The 18,192-nt window shown below is 43.5% G+C and overlaps 1 protein-coding gene across 3 annotated transcripts; it reads right to left on the reverse strand.

The window, feature by feature from the left end:
• Positions 1–787: 787 nt before the first annotated feature.
• Positions 788–16,376, reverse strand: LDAF1 (lipid droplet assembly factor 1). Of its 3 annotated transcripts, none has more exons than XM_041750707.1 (6): positions 16,223–16,376; positions 15,846–15,886; positions 13,521–13,721; positions 7,501–7,669; positions 5,691–5,829; positions 788–2,500 (listed from the first exon to the last, which is right to left on the reverse strand). In XM_041750707.1, exons 3-6 carry the CDS (start codon positions 13,614–13,616, stop codon positions 2,419–2,421), a joined length of 486 nt encoding a protein of 161 aa, XP_041606641.1. In that variant the 5' UTR covers positions 13,617–13,721; positions 15,846–15,886; positions 16,223–16,376; the 3' UTR covers positions 788–2,418. The 3 variants fall into 3 exon arrangements, with proteins under 3 accessions (XP_041606641.1, XP_041606643.1, XP_041606642.1); XM_041750709.1 differs by having other exon boundaries at positions 15,837–15,886; XM_041750708.1 differs by lacking the exon at positions 15,846–15,886 and having other exon boundaries at positions 16,223–16,375.
• Positions 16,377–18,192: the final 1,816 nt, after the last annotated feature.

An 18,192-nucleotide genomic window follows, 5' to 3' on the forward strand; every position in this document is an offset into this window, starting at 1 on the left:
TTTCTTTTCCAATCTTTGGGTCTCTGTGTCCCTGTGCTCCCTGCTTGGAATACCCACCCCCAGCTCTTGGCATGGCAGTAACTTCTCAATCTTTGGTTCAGAGAAGAGATCCTTGTTTGCTGTGACAAAAGTGGCCTCCCCTGGTTATTTATCACCCTTTTACTTTCTTTGATATGCTTATCACAATCCAATATTTTGTTTACTTGTTGTAGCAGGTAGACCGTGGTAGGGGAAGCCCATGATTCTGACCTCTAGTATACATGCCTTTGTGTGATCCCTCCTCTCAAGTGTGGCTAAGACCTGTGATTGCTTCTAACCCACAGAATATGGTGGCAGTGACAAGATATATGGGATTACATATACATGATTATACTACATAAGAAAGTAATGTCTGCCTTGTTAAGAGAATTTCTCTCTCGGTGGCTTTAAAGATGCAAGCTGCCAAATGTGGGGTGCCACAAAGCCTACAAGGAACTGGATGCTGCCAATGACCATGTGGGCTTGGATGTGGATCCCTCCCCAGTTGAGCCTCAAATGAAAACCCAGCCCCAGCAAAACGGCACTTATAGTCTTGAAAGGACCCAACTAAGCCAGGACTCCTCACACACTGAAAATGTGACATAATATATGTTAAGTCTATAGTTTGTGGTAAACTGTTATACAGCAACAGTTAATAGACTTCTTAAGTGATTCTTGTGTTAGAAAATAAACTTCAAGAGGCCAGGGACCTTTTCATTTTTTCATTACTACCCAGCTGGGAGGTAGCATAGACAGATGAGAGCAAACATTTACATGAAGAAAAGAAATATTTAATAAATACCAAGTATTAATACTCCATATACTGGCAGGAACAGGCAGTTCTTGTTCTTTAAGAGGTAAAGCCACCTTTAGAGACAGGCATGGCCTTCATGGGACTCAGAAGTTTCCAGACTAAAGCCTTTATGTCCTACTGATTCAAGTAGCAGGTTTTTATTTTGTCTGCTCAGCAAAAATTTCCTCTCCTTCTCATATTCCTTTGGGAGTATGCACCCCACCCCATGTGAAACCAATGGGGTTGACCTAAAACATCCCCTGGTTACTAAAGCATTTACTTATGGCCCATCCCTGCTCCATCAGCATAGTCTACCCTCCTGGTCACTGATTGGGTCAGGGTTGTTCACATGACCCAAGTCTGTGCAATCAGCACCAAAGTCAGAACATCTGCAGGTGCTGGTGGGTGAGGCAGCTTCCTCATCATTGCAGATGCAGAGTACTAACCATGGGGCTGACATAAAGCCAGAGCTGCTGGGGCCTCCACATATGCAGGACCTGCCTGGAAAAACAGCTCACACGAAGAAAGCAATGCTGAGGGATGAAGGGAGAGAGATGCCTCAAGATGCCACTTGAGTCTCTGGATCCAGCAGTGCCTGAAAATCTACACCCTGGCTTTTTAGTTGAGTAAAATGAACTCCCCTCTTCTGCTCCCTTCCCCCCTTTTTAAAGCCACTTTTTGTGGAGTGTCTTATCATCAGCCCTATTACCTGGGATCTGTCATGAAATCAACAGAGAAGGAAAAAATGGGTCTGATGTCTCGGGGGTGAAGAAAAAAAAGCTCATCTAATAAATATTTAATAACATGCCACAGACCACTGAAGTAGAAATCCCACTGGATTTTAAAAGCTTGTGTAGTCCTTTAGCATTTTCATTGGACTTTTTATAGAAATGGCTTAAGCTAAGTTCTCTAAACAATACAAAAACTATCAAGTGCAAATATTTTAAAGAGTAACAGCACTTAACTGTACTCAACATAGATACTGTATCTTTAGACGTTTTCAAAAGTGCCCTTGGCTAAAGTTAACTTTGGACTCTGTTTTTTTAACTTTGTCTGAGAGGGCATTATTGCCAAATATTGCTGGTTTTTCTGATAAAAAGCTAATAAGGCAGAAGAGATTGCTCTGTTTTGGATTACTTTTCCCCACTTTGCTTCAAATAAGTGAAAAATAAACAGCCCCTCTCCTTTCTGAAGGAAAGAAAAAAAAAGAAAAGAAATCCACAGTTGCCCCCAAAGTGGGTGCTTGGACACAAGATCTGAGCCTCCAGGGTCAAGCAGCCAGGCTGCAGGGGCTCACAACTGGGCCAAGGTCAAGTTGGCACATGGAGGAGTAAAAGGCAGTAGGAACTGCTGAGCCACTGCAGTTCTCAATTAATTCTCATGTGAGGGAAGGCCAGCCAACAGAACCCCAGGACTCATGCAAGTGCAATGAGCTCCCCAAATTGCCGCCCCCTCCAGGATCCTATGCATAAATGAAGAAGCTAGAGGACGCTTCCGAGGAGTGCTTAACCACCTCCCGCCCCCTTCTGAGTCATAATCCCAAGGGCTGAGTATGATCCACAGCCTTCGAGAGGTGCTTGGAAAATGCTCTGGCTCCGCTGGGCTGGTCATTCCTGGTAGAGCCCCTCTAAGTCTGCGGACTTCATAGCCAGCTGACAGTTGCCACTGGAGTTTTGTTGTGTCAAAAGTCTGTTTGGTAACAAGAAGAAATGGTTAGCTCTAGGGCCTCTTTAAAGAGCTTTAATGTTGAGAGTGCACAAAGCTGAATATATGACATTCTTTGTTGGTTTATTTTTAGCTTAGCTGCTTCTTGCAACCACATCAGATTTAAGGCCACACCTATTTTACAGATGAGGAAACTGATGGCACAAGAGGCTAAAATGACTGAGTTAGGAATAGGGATTATGGCCCCTTTCCCCATTCTAATTTTGATAATGTATTTTCTCTGTCTGCTATGTCTTCACCACAATCCAGTGATTGTTGGGGAGTGACCCTATTTTACCACTGAAAGAAAACTGACAGCTGAGAAGTTAAGCAACTTTTTCAAGATCACACAGCTAAAAAATGGTAGAGCTGGGATTCAGACCCTTATCTTCTGATTCCAATTAACCATTTCATGATATCATCAAAAAAAGGGAGGTGGGGGAAAAAGGAAGAAACATTGGTCTTTTTTAGTGTCTGTGATGGTGCGTTTCTGAAGATGTAAGAAGGCACATAGCATTATTGATATTAACTGGATCTGTGGGTTATCTTTTAATTTCAATTATCTTTGCCAACAATGACACCTCACTGTGTAAAACTATGGCATACACCAGAGTTAGGCTGACCAATGAACATTCCCAAGGTCCTTCTTGCAGGCTTATATGGGAGCTGAGAAAACAGGGCACTGCACCTTCCAGCCTCCCTGCCACGTTAGAGTGGCCAAGTGACACAATTCTAGCCAAGGAAGTCAGCCAGTGGAGGGTGGAGAGAGGTCCTAGAAAAAATTTCACTTACTTGATAAAAAGGGTCAGATTCAAGTGGTAAGGGAGAACTCATTTTTTTCTCCCTTCATCTGCCTTGAATGTAGCTGAGTGTAGCCAGAGCCACAGCAGCTTTCTTGTGGCCATGAGGCCACAGGGCTCACCAAAAGACACATGGTGCCCGGTATATAGACGACACCATGCAATTAGTCAATTTTCATAAGTCAGAATATCTTACAGTTTTATTTACTTTTCTCTTTTTCATTTTAGTTGCATTATCTTTTAAGGACAAAACCCCATTTGCATCATGGAATAAAGTGTTTAGTTCCTCTTTTCTCTCCCCTATGCTTTGGATTGTTCAACAAGGTTTCTGGAGTTTAAGAATTCACGAGTGCAAGGGTTTTCAGGTGACAACTATTTTCATAATAATATAACATACTTTGCCATCCACACATTTGTGACCTGGGTCTTCAAAACCCAGCTGACGTCTATTGAGGCAGACATTAAAGATATCTGTAAAATGTAAAGCAATGCCACTCACTCATTTTATTTTGTATTGGATTTTATAGTTACATTTCATAAAGATGTTATTTCTATCAACAGGGAATACTGTCCCTTTTAAATATTTTTCAAAGTTGTAATTTTTACTACAGTAATTATTGATACATTTAAACCACATGAACAAAAACTTGGGAAGACTCAGTAATTTTAAGAAGATAAAATGGGGGGGGGGGGGAAGAAGGAAAAAAAGAAGATAAAATGGGTCCAGAGAACAAAAAGTTTCAGAACCACAGCCTTAGTGAAAACAATGGGTCCAGCTGCTTTGGTTGGGAGGAGGAGAGGAGTATAAGGAGATCGAGGACAAATCTTAGACATCTTTTTAATATCTTCATTGACAAATAGGTGGTATTAAGATTTTGTTAGTCTCTGTGGGATAGCAGAGCAGGATTCGGAGACAGGGAGAGATTTTGGCTTAGGAGCATCAGTTTTAATAAGCAAAATTAATAAGCAAAATTTAGTCCAATATTTCTCTTTTTAGCTCCTTTAAGACATATTGTTCAAAACAATTTATAAGAAGCTGAATGTAACTCTACATATATCAACTAGGCAATCCTATGACAACTAGCCCTGACCTATTTTAAATTATAAGCACTTCACATTTTACTTTCTAACACGAGTAACAGGATAACATTTTGGTAAGAAGTTCAAGGGCTACTCTCTAGAAAAACAAAATTCAGGATATTGATTCTTTTAGAGCAAGGATTGGCAAATTCCTTGGGCCAAATTCAGCCTGCTGTCTGTTGTTGTAAATAATTGGAACACATCCATGCTCACTTGTTTTCTTATTATCTATCTTGCTTTTTGGCTACAGCAGCAGGGTTGAGGATTTGCAATATAGATCACATGGCCCACAAAGTCTAAAATATTTATCATCTGGCCCCTTACAGAAATTATCTGCTGACTCCTATTTTGGAGTCATTTGGTACCTTGGTTAAGACGCTTTGGAGTTCACTGACCTCCGTGTACGTCCTTTCTTTGCCACATTTTGCTTTGGGACTTGGTTTCATTTCCCTTGTCACAGAATGGAGCTAGGACCTGCCTCATAGGGTGGTTGTGAGGATTACATGAGCTAAAGGCCTGGAAAATGCATTAACAGAGTGCCTGGCACAGAACAAGTACTTGATCGGTTTTAGCCACTATCATCAATTAAGCAAGAGCCTAAAGGAAGCATAATGGAGTCACATTCCACTTGAGACTTAGATTCTAAATTCGACAAAGAGAAAAAGATAAAAATCAAGCATTTAAAAAAAATCATCTCTAAAAATCCCTTAGGAGGGCGGCTCATTATAGACAAACACATGGTCTTAAAGTAATTCTGACACAGCTGGTTTTCTCTCCAGCATTTAAACAGATCACTGTTCCTTCAGCTGAGGCTCCAGCCAAAGTGTAGCTGGCATTTAGGAACCAAATTGTAGAACAAAATGCATACCGTCAGACGGTATGGATTCACACTCAGTATGGTGAGACACCCTGAAGAGCAAAGACGATGGAAACAGACCTTGGTAAATAGCAGGTTCATGGGCCCCTGTATCATCTGGAGATGCGTGCATGTGGAGTAGAATGGTAGCTCATTATTCTTGTTGCCTCCCCACAAAAAACATTGTATTTTGAATCTGTGTAAATGTAACATCATTGCCATGACAACAAAATGAGTAATTGGGTGTGGTGGATGATGACAGCAATTTTGTTTGAAACTCCATTGTAAATTCTCATTTGATACCTGATGTGTGTGGGAAACGATAAGGAACACCTGCCTCTCACAATTTTACTTCTAGACATCCAACTAGCATTAGGGTAATATTTGTGAAAATCCTCCAAATGGTAAAAATTAAATTACTGAATTAACATGTATTTACCTGGCAGGAAACCAGTAGTTGACAAGGCTGGAGACCACAATGTAGGACACTATGATTGTCCCTGACATGACGAGTGATACAAAGCTCAAACCACAGAGGACACACAGCAGTGAGAGGCCGCCCACAGAGATGACCAGTCCTAGAGGAGAGCATAGTTACAGGAAGCATTCAGCTAAAACAAGTTGAAAGCTGCCAGACCCCAGGCCACTGTGTTTGTGACACTTAATTCAGATTTCTTAAGTGAGATTTCCCATAAATATCCAAATTTCCAGCATCACTTAAAAAGGAGGTAATCTAACCACCCGAGTGGGCCTCACTGCAAGGCAAACATCCTTTTCCTTGCCTTGGGAGGGGTCAAATAGCTCAGAACTCCATCCTTTTGGCTACAGTGATATAATTTCAGGGATAAACCCTAAAAGGAAGTAAACCAAAGAATATAAATGGATGTGCTGCTTTTTTTTACAAAGATTTACAAAATCATGGATCCGTGTTTTTCAAAGTGTGGCTGACAACCACTGTTATCAGAAACAGATGCCTCTGGAAGGCTTGTGAAAAAAACTCTGATTTCTGGACCCCACTCCAGAACTACTCATTAACAATCTCTGAATGAGGCCTAAAAGTCTGCATTTTCAAAAAACAAGTAAGACTTATGCACACTCAAGTTCCAGACTTCTGTTCTAAAGGCTGTGTATGTTAGAAAATCTTTCCTTCCCCAAAGGCAACAGAAATTGTTCCGTGTCTTTAAATCCTGTCCTCTGTAAAGCTTTGTATGACACCACCAAAAGTGGCTCCCTTCTTCTAAATTTACTTTTGCTATATTACTCATTCATTCCTCCACCCATTCTTATATCCATCCATCTCCATCAATATTTACTCAACAGCTACTCTGCCTAGCTGTATTCTGCTCATCTGCCTAGGATGCCTACCGACTCCTTCAGTGATAAATTGCCTTATCCATAGGGAATTGCCTATCCCCTGGGGAGGGAAGCAACTCTGGGTGCTCTTAGCTCTAGAAAGCCATAGGATAAACCAGAGGTGACTGCCTGACCCAATGGCAACCAGCTCTATGGCCAGCATCCTGTAGTTTGTGATCCGATATGAAAAGGTAAACTGGGATGCCTGGATGGCTCAGTGCTTGAGTGTCTGCCTCTGGCTCAGGTCATGATCCCAGAGTCCTGGGATCGAGTCCCACATCTGCCTTCCAACAGGGAGCCTGCTTCTCTCTCTGCCTGTGTCTCTGCCTCTCTCTGTGTGTCTCTCATGAATTAATAAAATCTTTAAAAAAAAAAAAAAAAAGGTAAACTAAGCCAATCAGATATGCCTTCTCAGTAATTTTATCTTAGCAACAAAGGGAGAAGGTGATAGTTGGCAGTGTGACTTCAGGAGGAAAGGTGGAGAAGGAGGAACACTAGTACTTAGCCAGGCACCTGGCATGCAACAGGTGTTCAATAACGAGCTGTGGAATAATTGGATTCTGTTACCATTCATGCAGAAGCCACTCTGTGCCCATATTTTATGGGGCTCTAAGTTTCAATCCTTACAACAACCTTTTGAGACAGTATTATTATTTCCCCAGTTTACATATGAGGAGCTTACAGCTCAGAGAGGGTAAATAACTTGTCCAAAACCACATTTGTGGAGATTTTAATGTGGACTCCACAAAGTCCATCTTTTAACTATTCTGACAATCTGCCTTGGTCACTGTGATCTTTTCAAGAACAGGTGTATTTGATAAGAGTGGCAGGTACTCAATAAATACTGTGCTCCCAACTGAATCATTTTCCAAGGGAGTGAATAGATGAGCAGGTACCTTCCAGTAAAATGACCCCCACAAAAGCAGCCAGGGAGGTAAGCACCACGATGAGGAGGAAGAACCCAACAGGAACGGCTGACATGGCAACAAACACCAGCACACTGAGGGCCAGAAAAGGATGCCTGTCCAGGTATTGACCCACCAGAGACTTCATAAAGGCAACCACCTGTAGGCAAAAGAGAACCAGCCAGGATTGAATGTCATATCCGAAACACCAGGTTGATGGATCCACTTGAGCTGCAGTATAACCAGAGGCTGTCAAGTTGGATGGCTTGTAAGAAACATAACAAGTCAACACTAACAATCCTCCCAAGACATGAGTCACCCTGACAATAAATGTAAGGCAGCTGTAGACAGGTGGCAAATTTGAAGATCCCACCCAACCTCAAGTTTTTGACAGGAGGAAAGACCTGGTCATGGCTCTACAACTTAACACACACCTCCTCAAGAGACCCTCAGCATGTGTGTGTATGGATGTAATATACACAATTTATCTCCTACTTCACAACTGAGGTTTCATACTTGAGGCCACTGAGGCACAGAGATGTTAAGTCTGAGCTACTTGGCATCACCTGGGAGCTTGTTAGAACTACAGTCGCTCAAGCCCTGCCCCAGACCTGCTAAATCAGATGCTGGTTTTTAATGAGATTCCCAGGTGACTTGGACATGCATTAAAGTCTGAGAGGCAATGGGATTTCCCTAGAGTCACAGTTTCCAAGTGGCAAAATCTAGGCATTTGAAGCAGAATCTTTTCACTCTAAATGTCAAATGCTTGCAATTGCTGCCACCTTGTCAGGAAAAAATGCTTTTATGTCACCATGGATACCACAGTCAGGCCATAGCTCTAGGACTACTGTCAGCTTATGCTATGTTAATCAACAAGCTATCTTCACTCATCAGGCAAAAGAGTTTCTGGATCTGGCTCAATGGGGGAGGGCTGCTTTAATGCAGAGCTGGCCCTAGAAATTCCAGAAGGATGGGCTTCCCCCTCTCATTAAGCCCCATTCTCTCTTGCCTCACTACTGACGTGTTAGTTCCCTTTAAAGTTTCCATCAATGCAGAACTTTTCCTCATCAAAACCTTCCCAGGTCTCATTCCTTAAGGCCTTATAGGCCAGCAGCTGAAATGAAGAGGAAAATCAAGCTACAGTGATCATAGGAACAGCTAGACAAAATAGGTGCCTCCTCATGATTCCAATGGTGGGAATCTGTGGACAAGCGGGAAGACAAGAGGGTTTTGTAGTTCAAGATGATGGTGATCAAAGTGCAGGGTTCATACTGCTTAACCAGAAAGGGCTGTCTATTTCAAGAAAACCTGCCATTGGTCCTAGGGCTTCAGGGTTGCCTCCTTAGGAGAATCTCTAGGCATGACCAAGTTCACTTCCAGTCAGGCCACAAAAACATGCCACAATGCCCACTGGCTATACTGCCTCTAGCTACTCCTATTGGAGAAAAGCTACCAGACTTGGCTATTCAACTTCTCTAGCCAGAGATGACTATACTAGGAATGCCAAGCTCTGATAATCAGAACCCAGTAAGACTCTCCTGTTAAGGTAGTTAAAGATGAGAGACGAGGGGTCACGGGAGTGGGGCTGGTCCCTGGAGCTATCTTGATTGCTTTCCAGCTCTAGTCCACGTGTATTCTTAGTAAAACCACCCAGGCATCATCTGAACTATTCTCTAGGATCCTTTGAATCAAGAGACCTAGTAACTGCAGAGGGGAGATGAGGCTTGAATGCTAGAAGGCCAGACTTATGAGTTTACACGCAGACCATCCAGCACAGTAGCCCCTATGGCCACTGCATACCTGAAATATGGCTAGTATGACTAGTGAACTACATTCTTAATTTAATTTGAATTTAAAAACTGATATATGTTGCAATCACTGGAATATTTTTAATTACATTTCAAATAAGGTATATTACTAATAAATTTTTCAAACATACAGTTTATCAAATCTGAATAGAGATCAAGTGCTTTCAGTGGAAACTTAGTATCAGAATTGAGACGAGCACTAAGTGTATTAAAACATGTAAACTGGGCAGCTCCGGTGGCGCAGCAGTTTAGTGCTGCCTGCAGCCCAGGGCGTGACCCTGGAGACCCTGGATCAAGTCCCACGTCAGGTTCTCTGCATGGAGCCTGCTTCTTCCTCTGCCTGTGTCTCTGCCTCTCTCTCTCTGCATCTCTATGAATAAATAAATAAAATCTTTAAAAAAAAAACATGTAAACTAATCACTAATTTTTTATATTATTACAAGTTGAAATTGTATTGTTTTGGATATACTGGGTTATATAAAATATATCACTAAAATTAATTTCACATCTCTAATGCTTTTTTTTTTTTTTTTTTTTAGTTTTATTTATTTATGATAGTCACAGAGAGAGAGAGAGAGAGAGAGAGAGAGAGGCAGAGACACAGGCAGAGGGAGAAGCAGGCTCCATGCACCGGGAGCCCGACGTGGGATTCGATCCCGGGTCTCCAGGATCGCGCCCTGGGCCAAAGGCAGGCGCCAAACCGCTGCGCCACCCAGGGATCCCCCTCTAATGCTTTTTAATATGACTACTAGCAAATTTTAAATTCTATACAAGGATTGCATAATATTTCCCTTGTAAAGCACTCGTTTAAACTTTATCTAGAAAAAAACAGGAAGCAAACTGCTGGCACTTGAACAGGACTATGATATAATCAAAGGGCCAGTTTAAGAAATATGAACCCAGCAGTTATGTGCAAAAAGCAATTATGAGGATTTGCAGGAAGTCAGGCAGGAGACACTGATGGTGAAATGATGGTAATACAAAAGTGGAATGACAAAGGAAAAATCAATAGGACTTGGGGACAGTATGGCATGGGGATCCAAAAGGAGAAAACCAAGACTGTACTTCTTCCAGACCCTAGGGAATCTATTTTTGTCTTAACCTGTTCTGAGTCTGGACCCTACAATCAAAAAATAGAAAGTCATTCAGATATGCAGAGAGACCATTTAAGATGCAGTTAAGTCCAGCAATTATCTTCCCACAGGAAGGATGGCCCTGCTCAGGCCAGTCTGTCACAGAAGGGGAGGATATGATTCAGTCACACCTAATTAACAGAGGACATTCATTAAACACTCAAGGGCCAAGCACTGTTTTAAATTATTTCAGTGTATTTCCTCATGTATTTCTCCCTTCAATGCTCAGAGGCAGATAACGAGGAACATTATTTAAATCCAGGGAATTAGAGCATAGCAATTAATTTCTCATTCTCATGGCAACAGGTAGGGATACAATGGGAGGATGGAAAGTGGGACAGCTTATTACTCAGTAACATGAACTGCAATTTTCCATCTCTATCCTGGAAATAGGCACAGGTCATCCGAACTGGGTTTTACAGGCAGGGTGCTGTGCTGAAGAACTCAGGAACACCAGCCTGGGACAGGCTAGCACCATTAGGAGCCAGGCTCTGTGCTATAGCCTTCTTGAGCCACTTCTGAGATTATTCTCATAACAAACCAATGAGCCTGACATTGCTTATTTTAGAGAAGGGGTGATAGAGATTCAATGTCCTAAGCAACTCCACCCAAGGTCAGACAAAGGCAATTTATTTTAAAATGCACAAGAGTATGGTAGGTTCCAAAGTAATGCAGCCATTATTTAAGGACAGAAAGGCTCCATCTGAAACTATTCAGGAGACAAGGCAATTCCCTGGTATCGGAATGCAAAAGACCCTTGCTACCAGAGGAAAGAAGGATGGAGGCATCAGGATTCTTTAAAATCACTGGTAATGATGGCAAGTCCAAAGTATCCATACACTTTGAAATGTCTACCTCAGAATGTAGACACGAACATTAAATAAGACATGCCAAAGGTCTAACACATGCTTGGCATATAGAAAGCAATCAGGGTTAATCAATTTACCATCAATCTCTATTATTTGCAGGTTCTATATTTGCAAATTCACCTACTCACCAAAATTTATTTGTGACCCCAAAATTCACATTTGTGGTGCTTTCGAGAATATGTATAGAGCATGGAAAGATTTAAGTCACCTGACACATGTTCCCAGCTGAGGTCAAACTAGGCAATGCTCTTATTTCAGCTCTTTAAACAACTGTCCTTCCAAGGTATATTTAGTACCACTTTTCCTCACATTTCATGTTTTTTTTTTATTGGTAATTTCACCATTTAAAATGCAAGAAGTGGGACGCCTGGGTGGCTCCACAGTTGGGTGCCTGCCTTCAGCTCAGGTCGTGATCCCAGGATCTGGGATTGAGTCCCGCATCGGGCTCATGGGGCTTAAGGACAGAGGAGCCTGCTTTTCCCTCTCTCTATGTCTCTGCCTCCCTCTCTCAGTCTGTGTCTCTCATGAATAAATAAATAAATCTTTAAAAAAAATTTAAAAATTAAATGCAAGAAGTACTCTCTAGTGTTAAGTGTAAGAAGGGTAGGGATCCACCTTAAGAGAAAATGTGTTAGATAAGCTTCATTCAGGCAAGAGCTATAGTGCTATTGGCCATGAGTTTAACATTAATGAACCAACAACATATACTAAATAAGTTGTCTTTAAGCATAAATACACATACAACAGTTTATATATTTATCAGTTGATGAAAATGTTGTGACTAGAAATTTGCCAGAATCTAATCTTATAGGTCCCCTAGGAGAAATTGCTCAGTAGTTGCTATTTCGTTGTTTGAGGTGACCTCATAGAACATAACTAACACATATAATAAGAACCAAATGCACATGTAGGATGAGTAGGAGGGCCTTTCTTACTAAGCTAACTTTTAATAACAAGAGTCTCAGCCTGTTGACTAGAAAGCTGCTTGGCCAATTTAAAAATAGCTTGCTAAATTCACAAAGAGGGCCAGAGGCATTTTGGGATGAGTCCAGGAAAGATCTCTATAGAGTATATTGCTCTAGACTGCAAAGTGGTGTCTCTTCAAATATACCCAAGGGGAACCGTGCTGTCTAATACAAAAAACAGATCACAAACCAGTTCATTTTGTTACATACACATATGTATTTTATGAGTATATTGTATAGGAAAAAACGTCTAGAGGGAAAACAGCAAAATGTTAATATTATCTCTGAGAGCTGTTATTTTCCCTGACATAATCCTGAATGACTTATAGAAGAAAGAAAGAAAAAAAAATTCAAGAAAGCAGAATATACTATCTCAAGCCCCATTGCCACCAAATGGCTACTAAACACTTGAAAAGTGGCTAATTCAAATGGAAATGTACTATTAAGTGTTAATAAAATACACACTAGGATTTTGAAGACTTACTACAAGAATGCAGAACATCTTCATACTATTTTCATTAATAATTTTTTATGATTACATATTGAAATGATATTTAGATATATAAATAAAATACATTATTAAAATTAACATCATCTGCTTTTTACATTTTAAATGTGGCTACTAGAAAAATTTTAAATTATCTATGTGGCTCATATCATACTTCTTATAAAAAAAAAGTTTTTGTTTTTTTTTAATTTTTATTTATTTATGATAGTCGCAGAGAGAGAGTGAGAGAGAGAGAGAGGCAGAGACACAGGCAGAGGGAGAAGCGGGCTCCATGCACCGGGAGCCCGATGTGGGATTCGATCCCGGGTCTCCAGGATCGCGCCCTAGGCCAAAGGCAGGCGCCAAACCGCTGCGCCACCCAGGGATCCCTCATATCATACTTCTATTGGACACTAGGTTTCTCGCAGAAAACTGGACTCAAATCTTAAAGTAGGGGACGCCTGGGTGGCTCAACAGTTGAGCAGACTAAATTAGACATGGCTCATTAAGACTTTCTTCCCTTCCTCCTCCATTCTTATTGCCTGGAATGTGAATATAATGACTAATGTTTTAGCAGCCATCTTGGACAATGAGTTTGAAGATCACAATTTACACATGGCAAAGTGGTGAATTACAGAGATTCCTGATCTACCTCCAAATTTCTTCTACTTCAGAGAGAATAAGTTTCATGGTGTTTAAGCTGCTGTTATTTGGGGATTTTTCATTACACAGTCTGATTGTAAACTGACCTTTGAGTTATTCTGGATGGACTCTACCAGCAAAGACAGCTTCTTCTGCAGCTCCTGCAAGTCCTTTGAGGTACTCGGAGGATCCTCTTTTGCCATCCTGAAACCAATGCCCAGTCTCTTTAGAGATCAATTCTTCTACCAGTAAGCTGTCCCAGGCAGGGCACAGTTGAATCTCTCATGTCACCCAGTCTCTTGCTGTCACTGGTGAAACAAAAAGAATCTTGAACCATTAGTAATATTCACCTAGCTAGTTCAACAAAAGCTTCTACTATCCACACATTGATGGTAGGTGTGCAGGTGAAGGGTAGCTTGGCAATATCAGAATTTCTAAGCGCACATATCTTCAACAATATATTTTTCAGTAATCTGAAGGAAATAATCAAATAGGTGTATCAAAACATACAAAAAGGATGTACAGTGCAATTCTATGTGTAATATATAATAAACAGCAAAACATTGGAAAGAAGCTGTGTATCAGTAGGAAATTGGTTAAATAATGATAAGTTCATAAAATGTAGTATTACATAGTTGTTGAAATGATAATGTGGACATCTAGTTAGTGACATGAAAACACATTCATGATAAGTGAAAAAAAATTTTAAGATATCCTATATTGTTACATAAATATATGTATTTTATGTCTATATTCCATAGTAAAATAAAAGACCTAGAAGGATATAGATCATATAATACCTAAATGTTAATGGTATTATCTCTGGGGGCTTATTTTTTCAGTCTGACAAACTGCTACAAAGAATATAGAAGCAAGAAAGCTGAATACACTATTTTAAGCCCCTCATTGCCTTCCCCCCCCACCAAAAACCTTTAACAGTGATGGTGGCCAACTTCTTTATTGACTACCCACACTAAACAGGTTGGCTTCCAACCTTATAGCACCATAAATCATTCTCTGTTGACTTGTAAGTGTCCTCTTAACAGGAGAGGTGTCTCAAGGGCAGACCTAGCCACAATTATACACTGTGACTCAACAGCCTTTAATTTCCAGGACTGTCCTAAGTCATGTGACTACAAAACCAATTTGTTTAAGATCTCTTTTTCAACGCTTGTTGGATTTTAAATATCAACAAATATATCATTCTCATTTTTTATTTCCCAGAACTGTAGGGCTAGACACAATTTCACCCTTATAAATGACCTCCTTACTACTGATAGTAAAAAGAAAAAAAAGGGATGCCTGGGTGGCTCAGAAGTTGAGAACCTGCCTTCAGCCAAGCAAGTGATCCTGGGGCTCCAGGATTGAGTCCCATACCAGGCTCCCTGCATGGAGCCTGCTTCTACCCCCTCTGCCTGTGTCTCTGCCTCTCTCTGTCTCTCATGAATAAATAAAATCTTAAAAAAAAAAAAAGAAGAAGAAGAAGAAGAGCCTCAAGGATCCTGTTATAGTGATCAAAATTAACTAAGTGATGCTGACACCGGTTTACCATATTGACTTAAACCACACGGTAATTATGTGAGTTAAGGGGAGAAAGTTACTTTACCAATACCTAGAGGGTCTAAAATGCAACTTAAAGTACGTTTTCGTCACTCCAGCTAGAGAGCCTTTCCTACAGCTCCGTTTGTGAAACAGGAAACCTTTGGATCTTTGAAGATCCAACTGGCACACATCTCGTATTTGGGATGTTCCCAGGACTCAGCTCTCCTACTCTCATCTCTGCAGCAGACAGAAACAAGCCCAGCTCCCATTACCGGTCTCCAGAGGTCTAGGGAACCCAAGGGCCACCCAGACCGGTTTGGGGAGTCCGATGGTAACGAGCATGGGTAGAATGTCATGGGCCACAGCCATCAAATACATCCACCTGGCTTCCAATCCCCAGCCACTCACTCTACAGAGGGAATTCCCAGGCACTGAGAAGTCTCTGGAGCGGAGGGCAACCTGGGATCCCCAGCGCAGCTCACAAGCTCCTTGCCTTCTCCCGGGCCCTCCAGGCTGACCCAAAAGACCACTGGCCAATCCGCCCCGCGGCTCTTGCATTCCAGCCCCTCCCAGAGCTAACGGCCAACCCCAGCGTTTCAGCTGGAAGGGAGAGGGGGTGCATCTCCGGTTGGGGGAAAGGAAAGCTGGGCGCCTCGGGCGGCCCAGGCCGCCCCCTCCCCATCTGCTTACAGTCGGTCAGCCTTCGAAGACGCTAGGTGGAGCAGGCGCCCAGCTTCTAGGGATCCTTGCGCAGAGGGGAAGAGAAAGGGAGGCAGGTGCAGAGGGGGAGGGCCCGCACACGAGAGAGCACAGAGGCTAAGAAGGGGGCGTTCACGGGGGAGTGGAGTACCCGGTCATTAATTTGGGGGAGAAGAATCCACCTTTGTTACCTGGAGAGCCCCTCTCTGCGGTGTCGGTAGAGAAGAGAGACCTGCGGGAAGGAGGGCACCCATATTCATGAATCTCGGGGAGAGGGTTTGGAGACTCCCCCGCCAGGTTAACCAAGAAGGGACAAGGTCTCGGGGGGTGGGGTGGGATGGCGCTGGCAACCCTTTTACCAAATCTAGTGGTGGGTGTGAAGAAGTGCGTGTGCTCCCAGCCCGTCTTGGGGGCTCCGAGGGGTGAGACACTCCTTTTCACTAAACTGCGGACAGCGCAGGAGACCCTCTCAACCCAGGCCCCTGCGCCGCTTCGTATGCCCCTCCCCGCGAGGTGACCTAGCCAGCCCGGGCACGTTGCACCCTAGCATCCGAGATGCGAGTCTCACCGGTCCTGGCGGCCGCGCTGTCCAGCCAGGGTCTGCAGGCGGAGGCACAGAAGCGGGGTGGGGGGAGGAGGAAGAGGAGCAGGGAGAGACGTTAGAGGGAGGAACCCTAGTGCGCGCAGGCGGGAGCTGGCGCCTGTTTCCTGCCCCACCCAGGCTGCCGCCGCCCTCGCCCCGCCCCCTCACGGCCTAGCCCCGCCCCTCCACGCCCTAGCCCCGCCCCCTCCACCGCCCGGGCCCCGCCCCCTCCGACGCTTCCGTCCTTCGGCCGCTCTCGCCCCGCCCCTCAGGGCTCGGCTCTCCCCGCCCACCTCCAGAGGAAGCCCGCGAAGCTGCCGCGAGGCTTCGGGCCGCGAGCTCCACACAGCGCGCTCCGCCTCAGCCTTTTAGAACAACCCTGACAGGCCCTCAGTAATTTACAGCTGAGGAGAATGAGGCCTGCCCTACACTCTCGGCTTGAAGGGAGCGTGCACAGGCCACCGCCGAGACAGGTGCCCTTGGCCTCTGAGCACGGTTTGTACAGCGTCTTAGGGCGTCCCCTGCCTAAATACCTACACCTGAACCGCCTCTCCTGGAAGCAGTCCTGGAGGCCAGGACATGCAGCGATGAGGTGCGGCCTGACTGGCAAGTTTTAGCTACTACGACTCACGCAGGTGCCACGAACCAGCGAGAGCCGGAAGGATGGGTTAGGTTATCATTTCCACGTTTTATAATTGAAAAAGTCTAAACCCAAGGCCCTTGGTTCCACGTCAGAGCCAGGCACATGTTCCCTGCCCCAAATCCTGGCCCATAGAGCAGGGTTTCTCCAAGGGCAGCGCTGTTGACATTTTGGGCAGGAAAATTTTGTATTGAGGGGGCATCCTTGTGCTGACTTTCTATCAGTGTCCCTGGCCTCGACCCACTAGATGCCAGTAGTAATCCCCTTCCTCCCAGTTGTGACAACCAAAAAAATGTCCCCAAACATTGCCAAATATCCTGTGACGGGGCACAGTTTCTGTTAAGAACCACTGCCATAGAGGTACTGGTAAAGACCAGGGTCTGAGGGAGGGGGTTCCGACAGTCCTGGGCTCTCATCTCAGGGCTGGCTCTTACCGTGTGACCTTGGGTGAGTGACCTCTCTGGGCCTGGGCTTAATCTGTAAAATGACAGGCCTGAGCTTTGGCCTGCTACTGCAGAGTTCTCAGGCCTTTTCCATCCAGGGACCTAGATGGACCTTCCTTTCCTCTGTGACCTGCAGCAATAGCAGCCTGGGAAACAGTCACAGGGTTTTAGTGAGGTCAGGTGCAAGAAGAGCTGTAAAGAAGTTAGTACCTATCTGGAGTATAGGAGGAACTCAAAAAGATTCGATGGTACAGTCTTCTACCAAATAATATCTCTAGAAATAAACAGGCTGGTGGGTAAAGAAATAAACGTGGGGGCAATAATGATAAAAAGAAGCTACAGGATCCCATCTAACTTCACAACAGCCAAGAAAAGGGCAGCTAATGGTGGAAATAGGACATGGACAGGTAAGTATCCCTAAATTCTTAAGTTTCAGGCAATCCTACATGGCTTCATGCACTTTGTTCTGCTGCAGTATGGTGGATGCCTCACCTAAGAAAATGTTGACTTTTTTTTTTTTCCTTTAGAACAAAACATTACAACTGTCATTCCCTGGTGGGCATTGCTTTGAAAAGCTGAATTGGGGCCTTCCTTGGGATTTTTGTTCAAGGGTGCCATCTAGGGGTGCCTTTGTGAATCCTCTAATTCCCCTGACCACAGACCTCTGTCATTGTAGGGACAGCCAGATTTTGCTTTTTCCTTGTGTGTTGGCTGCCTTCTCCATATTATGTATTTCCGGATGGCTGGGATCTTAGCTGTCTCCATATCATTAGGACTTGGCTCATGACGACTATTGATGGGTCAGTAAAATAAAGCTATGTGCAGCCTCTTCTATGCTTTTCAAAGCTAACTTACTCTGGCTGAGCCCGTTT

Source organism: Vulpes lagopus, chromosome 3 (genome assembly GCF_018345385.1).
Source record: "Vulpes lagopus strain Blue_001 chromosome 3, ASM1834538v1, whole genome shotgun sequence".
NCBI lineage: Eukaryota > Metazoa > Chordata > Mammalia > Carnivora > Canidae > Vulpes > Vulpes lagopus.